The 8,078-nt window shown below is 36.6% G+C and overlaps 1 protein-coding gene and 2 pseudogenes across 1 annotated transcript; 1 reads left to right on the forward strand and 2 right to left on the reverse strand.

The window, feature by feature from the left end:
• LOC149160777 (F-box protein At1g10780-like) lies at positions 1 to 1,552 on the reverse strand (annotated as a pseudogene).
• A 613-nt stretch (positions 1,553 to 2,165) lies between these two features.
• On the forward strand, positions 2,166 to 5,171 carry LOC149160778 (F-box protein At1g10780-like; annotated as a pseudogene).
• A 1,123-nt stretch (positions 5,172 to 6,294) lies between these two features.
• On the reverse strand, positions 6,295 to 7,117 carry LOC149160779 (uncharacterized). Its single transcript, XM_089437029.1, has 3 exons — positions 6,763 to 7,117; positions 6,431 to 6,493; positions 6,295 to 6,320 (listed from the first exon to the last, which is right to left on the reverse strand). Exons 1-3 carry the CDS (start codon positions 7,115 to 7,117, stop codon positions 6,295 to 6,297), a joined length of 444 nt encoding a protein of 147 aa, XP_089293155.1.
• Positions 7,118 to 8,078: the final 961 nt, after the last annotated feature.

Consider the following 8,078-nt stretch of genomic DNA (forward strand, 5'->3'; position numbering starts at 1 on the left):
TTACTCAATTCTGACAACCTGATTGCTAAGTTTGAACCTCATAACTTGCTCAAAGAATTTGTCTGTAGTTTCTTGGCAGTTCTTCATTTGGGAAATTCGTATAATCAATTCTTTTAGTTTTGGGCTGTATTTGACTAAGGACATTAATGTCATCATTTTCTATTCAGCATTCAAAGGTGACCTCACTGTAATCAAAATATTTTCCAGGCAAGGTATGGTGAACAAGGAGTCCAACTGCAAGATAAAAAATACAACTTTAGAAGAAAAAATTAATACAAATCTTTCATTGAGCTTTCCATTTTTCCAACAAAAACACTAACCAAAAAATAAAATGCAAAGATAGCAACCAGCATCCCAAACAATATGTTATAATTTAGAGATGAACAAGCTTACTTGTGCCAAGTTGTTTCTTTGTGACAACGCAACAAACATGGCACCATGTACTTCAAAATTGGTTAATCTTGGATGGCTATTGAAAAAATAAACAAATTCCATCTCAGGAAAGGGCTGCAGTATTTCTGCATTTCCATCAGTTGCAGATTGCAAAACTGTGTTTATAGCATCCCAACACCACTGCACTCCCTGAATGGATAGATACTCTAAATACTTCAACCTTATTTACTTTGCCTGGGAAATAAAACAATTTGAAATATTACAAAAACAAAATAAGTGAGAAATCAAAATAAAAATATGCATTTAAAAGAAAATGAAATGAAATAGAAGAACCAAAAGAAAATATGTAAGAGCATCTTAAAACATAATATGTAAACCTGCATTGTTTGCTATTGAAAGACCCCTTAGGGAGTGAATTCCCTTTATACGAATCAAAGCAACTCCTTGTACTTCAAAGGATTGAAGTTTGGGAGCAATTATGTTGACAGAGAAATCACCTATACCATAAAAATCCAATTTGCACTACTCTAGAAGTTGCAAATCAATGATCACCACTTTGACACCATCACAGCCTAGCAAAGCCAAACACTTTAGCATCAGACATGCATGAATGATGCTGGATAAAGAAAAATCACGTGTACGAATACCAACAACTTCCAATGTATGAAGGCTCATGAAAGGGCTCCAATTTGGTGCTTGTGATAGATGAACACCCCGTAACTTGAGGCTTTCAAGATGAGGCAAGGAATAAATGTAATCAACCTTAGTGGGAAAATTAGGTACAAGAACTTTTACTACAAGATTATCTAGCTGAAGTTCCAAGTGATTCAATGAATTGCATGTGTGTGACAAACAAGCTTGTAAGCTATTCCAAGAAAAATGGCAATAAAAAAATAGCCCTTCCAGTGCAAATGTTGAAAATACAATGCGGCTTACAACAACATTTGACATAGTCAATCTCTCGTCACAAACACTTCTCGAAAAATAAAGGTTGCGAATGTTTCTCATTGCCTCTCTCCATTTTTTACTTACACAGCAACACATGGCCACATCTCTGGCATTCTTGACAAATGAGAGCATGTGTTGCACTACTACATCAGGGGAACCCATCCATAATCCCCCTCAAAGAATCACCATCGATATCCATGTTTTCAGTCATTGCAAAGGTTGTTTTTTTCTCACAAACACCTATCAAGAATCTGACTATAACCCACCAATGTCAACCTCCTAAAAACTAGTCCTTGGATATACTTTGAAAGAGGAGAAAAGGAGTAGTTTTTTCCTTTGCGTTGACTGATCTAGGTTTCTTTTCATTGTTTCAAGCTTCAAGTTTGATGGGTTTTATGTGGGTTTCTAATTTTAAGTATTTTTGTTGCTGAAATCAGGTATTTGACCGATCTAGGTTTCTTTTAATTGGTTTCAAGCTTCAATTTTAGATGGGTTTCTAATTTTACATATTTTTGTTACTGAAATCAAGTATTGGCTCAAAAAAGGTTCATTGAATTTGTTGAACTTTCCTCGTATGTTGACGATATGAGTCTTAACATATTCTATGGAGTTTGTGATTTGATTATTCTTTGAGCTATAATCTATGCCCTTTTGGGCTCTTGAGATTTCATGTAGGTTTCCTATTGGAATTCTTCATATATATGATTGAAGGAGGAGAGAGCAATAAAATTTATATATCCAAGGATAGGTTTTTAGGAGGTTGACATTGCTGGGTTATAGTTAGATTCCTCATAGGTTTTTGTGAGAAAAAAACAACCTTTGCAATGACTGACAACATGGATATCGATGATGATTCTTTGAGGGGGATTGTGGATGTGTTGCCCTGATGCAGTAGTGCAACACATGCTCTCATTTATCAAGAATGCCAGAGATGTGGCCATGTGTTGTTGTGTTAGTAAAAAATGGAGAAAGACAATTTGCCAAGAATGCAAGAAATGTGGCCATGTGTTGCTGTGTTAGTAAAAGATGGAGAGAGGCAATGAGAAACATTCAGAACCTTTATTTTTCGAGAAGTGTTTGTGATGAGAGATCAACTGTGTCAGATGTTGTTGTAAGCCACATTGTATTTTTAACATCTTCATTAGGGCTAATTGTTTATTGCCATTTTTCTGGGAATAGCTTACAAGCTTGGTTGTCACACATGCAATTGATTGAAGCACTTGGAACTTTGACTATATAATCTTGTAGTAAATGATCATGTACCTAATTTTCCCACTAAGGTTGATTACATTTGTTTCTTGCCTCATCCTGAATTTGGAAAAGTGAACTCGTTAAAGGACTACCAAAATGTTAGATGCCCTTTATTCCAACAGAATACTAAAAGGAAACAAAAAAAAATTACATTTGATAGATGCCTTCCAGCACCTAGTAAAGAGTCTTCAAGGAGAGAGTAAAATTTACTCTTGTCATAGCAAAATTTAGGCATGCAATCCAAGAGATAAAAAATAAAAAAGGAAACTTCCCACATAAGCCTTCAAATATAACACCAGAAAATAGATTCTCCAGGTAAGAAACCTTATGGAGGCCGAGACAAAACATCATATAGTTATCCATATAAATCCAGACCCTTGAGTCTTAGCTTCACACAAAAATAGTAACCAAATCATCCATAAACCATTTCATATCTACAAGCAAACGTAAGTAAGTAATCATGGCACTAGCTCAAACTTGACGATCAGGAAAAAAACCCAAGATCATGTTCAACAAGGAAACCTTCCTGATGGTCCCACCAATGGCAAGTTCATGGAGCCATCTTTAGACACAGCACCAGCTCAGACTTGAAGATAAAAAAAAAAGGCTTCAGCAAGGAAACCTGCTTGATGGTCCCACCAATGCCAAGTTCCTGGATCCATCTGTGGACCATCCTTAGAGAGGGGGTCTTCCAAGATGTTACTTTCTTTATATACATGGAAAAGGAGATTCCTAGAGCCATGGGTAGACCGTATTTATATTGGGGATCCGTCAACATGTTCCTTTCTCTATATACATGAAAAAAGAGTCTTCATTAATAGCAGCTTTGAAATCCAATAGTATTTCATAAAAAGGCCTGAAGAGAAAATTTTCCATAGTACAAATCCAAGGACTGGTTTTAAGGAGGTTGACAATGATGGGTTATGGTCAGATTCCTGATAGGTGTTTGTGATAAAAAAACAACCTTTGCAATGACTGAAAACATGGATATCGATGGTGATTCTTTGATGGGGATTATGGATGTGTTGCCCTGATGTAGTAGTGCAACACATGTTCTCATTTGTCAAGAATGCCAGAGAGGTGGCCACGTGTTGTTGTGTTAGTAAAAAATGTAGAGAGGCAATGAGAAACATTCGCAGCCTTTATTTTTCAAGAAGTGTTTGTGACGAGAGATTTACTGTGTCAGATGTTGTTGTAAGTTGCATTATATTTTCAACATCTGAATTGGAAGGGCTATTTTTTTATTCCCATTTTTTTGGGAATAGCTTACGAGCTTGGTTGTCACACACATGCAATTCATTGAATCACTTGGAACTTTGGCTAGATAATCTTGTAGTAAAAGGTCATGTACCTAATTTTCCCTAATTTTCCCACTAAGGTTGATTACATTTATTCCTTGCCTCATCTTGAAGGCCTCAAGTTACGAGGTGTTCATCTATCACAAGCACCAAATTGGAGCCCTTTCATGAACCTTCATACAATAGAAGTTGTTGGTATTCACACACGTGATTTTTCTTTATCCAGCATCATTCATGCATGTTTGATGCTAAAGTGTTTGGCTTTTCTAGGATGTGATGGTGTCAAAGTTGTGATCATTGATTTGCAGCTTCTAGAGTAGTGCGTATTGGATTTTTATGGTATAGGTGATTTCTCTGTCAACATAACTGCTCCAAAACTTCAATCCTTTGAAGTACAAGTAGCTGTTGGATTCGTATAAAGGGAATTCACTCCCTAAGGCAACTTTCAATAGCAAACAATGCAGGTTTACAAATTATGTTTTTAGATGCTCTTACATATTTGCTTTCAGTTCTTCTGTTTCATTTCATTTTCTTTTAAATGCATATTTTAATTTTAATTTCTCACTTCTTTTGCTTTTGTAATATTTCAAATTGTTTTATTTCCCAAGCAAAGTCAATAAGGTCGAATTATTTACAGTATCTATCAATTTGGGTAGTGCAGTGGTGTTGGGATGCTATAAACACAATTTTGCAATTTGCAACTGATGAGAAGCATTTGGTAATGAAAATTGAGTTTAGCGAAAATGCAGAAAGACTACAGCCCTTTCCCGAGATGGAATTTGTTGATTTTTTCAATGGCCATCCAAGATTAATTAATTTTGAAGTACATGATGCCATGTTTGTTGCGCTGTCACAAAGAAACAACTTGGCACAAGTAAGCTCGTTCATCTCTAAATTATAACGTATTGTTTGGGATGCTGATTCCTATCTTTGCATTTTATTTTTTGGTTAGTGTTTTTGTTGGAAAAATTGAAAGTTTAATGAAATATTTGTACTAATTTTTTCTTCTAAAAAATTATGAAGAAAAATTTATTTCTTATCTTGCAGTTGGACTCCTTGTTCACCATACATTGTTTGGAAACGATTCTGATTTGAGTGAGGTCACCTTTGAATGTTGAACAGAAAATGATGACATTAATGTCCTTAGTCAAATTCAAACCAAAACTAGAAGAATTGATTATACGAATTTCCCAAATGAAAAACTGCCAAGAAATTGCAGACAAATTCTTTGAGCAGGTTATGAGGTTCAAGCTTAGCAATCAGGTTGTCACAATTGAGTAAATCAATTCAGGGTTTCGATGCTTGATGCTTTTGGCTTACCTCTTCTGGGAGGTTCTGGCTTATTTAATTCTTTATTATTTAAATTATATATATATATATATATATATATATATATATATATATATATATATATATATATATATATATATATATATATATATATATATATATATATATATATATATATATATATATATATATATATAGATAGATAGATATATAGTCACAACCTCTTTGCTTCTTGGCTACGGATATGATATACCCAATACCACCCCATCAAAGCAAATGAACAAATAAAAATAAAGAACATGAAATTGAACAGTATTGTGCAAGAGATAGTGGGCAATATGGATACCTCATCCATTATCTAAACAAACTATGCAATTGATCACCCATTATCTGAACAAACTGTGTAATTGATCAATAAACACAAATTGCACAATTCATAAAGGTCCAATCTTCCCATTCATGATTCTGGCACTTCCACTATGCAAAGGAATAGAAGTTAAACTTCAAGTTTCAGTAACAATATCCAACATGCCAAATTCATAAATTCTAGCCTAGAGGTTAATCTCAACCATTTTTTATAACAACAAATATAAAAAATTTGTGTTGTTATCATGTATATTATTTTAACATCAGGTAAATTGGAACATGATAAAGCTCTAGTATGAATAACAGAACCATGACCATGTCTGTAATATTAATTGTATTTGGATCACCAGTTAAGAGAATGCAAAAAACACAAATGAATAATTTTCCAATAAAATATATGTACTAGATTTTGCAGCCAATGGGTATCACAAACTCTTCCAAATTGTGATCTAACTACTTCTAAGTTCTAGAACTCAAGGACCTGAATTCAAGCCGCATATGTAACCAAAATCACACATCATTATGCAGACTACAAAATCTTGGAGTGATAGAAAACTCCTTTGTACTCAGATCTCTCTACATTTTGTGAGAATTCCTGTTCCAATGGAATGGAATGATTTTGAAGGGCAAATAACCAGACTCTCCACGCTTCTTAATCGTAGATTTGATCTCTGAGAATTCACTTCCAGACCCAAAATCTCCATTGCAAAAAAGCGTTCAGACTTGAAATCATCCATTGGATTGGGCTTTAAATTGTTGTGATAAGCAACATTCCTGCCACAAATTGCAGGTAGTAAGATTAATTATGATATAGTTGGATTAATTATGATCTAATACATGATATGAAGCATGGAAAAAGGAGAAGCTTATGAAGGAAAAATAACCTGCAAACAATAAAGAAAGCAGCTCTGGTCTGTAATTGTAAGTTGCGCCTGCAGAAGGGTTTCCTGCAACAAACCCAAATAAAAATATCAATGATCACTCAAATATGGGGTTTTCCAGGTAGTCCAGGGGGTTAGCAGGGCAGATATTTACTACTGAATCTTCTGGTTCGGTTCCCAATTCTTTTTGATGAGATGCATTAACTTTTACAGATGAGTTTGTTAAAGGGACCAGTTTACCAAGATATCATTCACTAATGCAGAAAAAATTCACTTGAGTTGTGCACGAATGTGGGAATTTTTTATGAGATCTGCAAAGTGGAGTAAAATCCAACCTGTGTCGCATGAAGTGGTTGAATTCCAGCCATCGCACAGGCAAATATTATTCTCCTTCACAACATCATAACCGCAGACGCCCTTGGAGGTTTTACAGGATCTACAGAAGCCTAAATCCTCTGGCAAAGAAAAGTTGAGTTGAATCCCATATGACCATTCCCTAGGGTTAGTGACCTTGATGGGGGACGAATTGTAGACAGTGGTGTAAGAGTAGCGTTGGAGGTGAGAGAGATTTAGGGAGCCAATAGTGGAATAAGGGATCCCATAGTAGGGTGAGGGTAGGGGCCTGGTGGCTCTGATCTTCTTGCCAAACCCAACCCAAGAAGGGAAGTCGTAGAAGGCGTTGCAGTCCATCCCTATAACGTTGCGACAGGGAAGGGGGCGTGATAGGTGGTATCAGAGCAGGTTCACAGGTGGTGAAGCCATTGCTGGATGAAAGCAGAGAACAGACATGTATGCAAGGAAAAGTTATGGAGAAATCGTGGATGAATAGTCTGGGTTTCGTGGACTTGATGGTTCATGGAAAAACCATTCAAGCTCTGGTGGACACAGGGGCCACTCATAACTTCATGAAGAAACGGTTAGCAAAAGAGGTTGGGCTAATGATCTTCCCATCGAATGTGGAAGTCAAGCCAGTGAACTCTAGAGATAAAGTGGTAGGATTAGCACACGAAGTGCCTGTGCAGATAAAAGACTGGAAGGGTCAGTTGGACTTCACAGTGATGGAGATGAACGACTTTGATATGATACTCGGACAGGATTTCTTGAAGGGCAACAAGGCTATTGTTGTTCCCTTCTGTGATGAGGTGGTGCTGGTTGGACAGTCACAAACTTCGACTTTGCCCACTCATGGGCAAAGGAGGGAAGTCAGGGTGCAGCATGTTTCTGCATTAAGTTTGGAGAAGGCTATGAAGGAGTCAGATATGGAGACATATGCGGTGATGTTCAAGGATGTCGAAGGTGATGGAGTGGGGACGCCTGTTCTAGCCGAGATTTCCGAGGTGCTGACCAAATATGTAGATTTGATGCCTGATGAGCTACCAAAGAAGCTTCCACCAAGGCATGCAGTGGACCATAGCATTGAGCTTGAGCCAGGAAAGCAACCCCTGGCTAAAGCACCTTATCGGTTGTTAGGACCTGAGTTGGAGGAGTTGAAACGATAGTTAAAGGAGTTAACTGATGCAGGTTTCATCAGACCTTCAAGGTCCCCTTATGGAGCTCCGGTATTGTTCCAGCGGAAGAAGGATTCGAATGAGCTACGGATGTGTTGTGATTACCATGCATTGAATAAGCAGACGGTAAGGAATAGGTATCC

The sequence above is a fragment of the Pinus tabuliformis genome, chromosome 5_2 (assembly GCF_031772625.1).
Source record: "Pinus tabuliformis cultivar Carrire ecotype Pingquan chromosome 5_2, CPIR1, whole genome shotgun sequence".
NCBI classification, from domain to species: Eukaryota; Viridiplantae; Streptophyta; class Pinopsida; order Pinales; family Pinaceae; genus Pinus; species Pinus tabuliformis.

Excerpts from the sequence above, each read along its gene's own strand:
- LOC149160779 (XM_089437029.1), bottom strand. The coding sequence starts at position 7,117 with ATGGACTGCAACGCCTTCTACGACTTCCCTTCTTGGGTTGGGTTTGGC. Across the intron at positions 6,494-6,762 it reads AACCACTTCATGCGACACAG|GAAACCCTTCTGCAGGCGCA; the intron begins GTTGGATTTTAC and ends GGTTTGTTGCAG. Across the intron at positions 6,321-6,430 it reads GCTTTCTTTATTGTTTGCAG|GAATGTTGCTTATCACAACA; the intron begins GTTATTTTTCCT and ends AATTTGTGGCAG.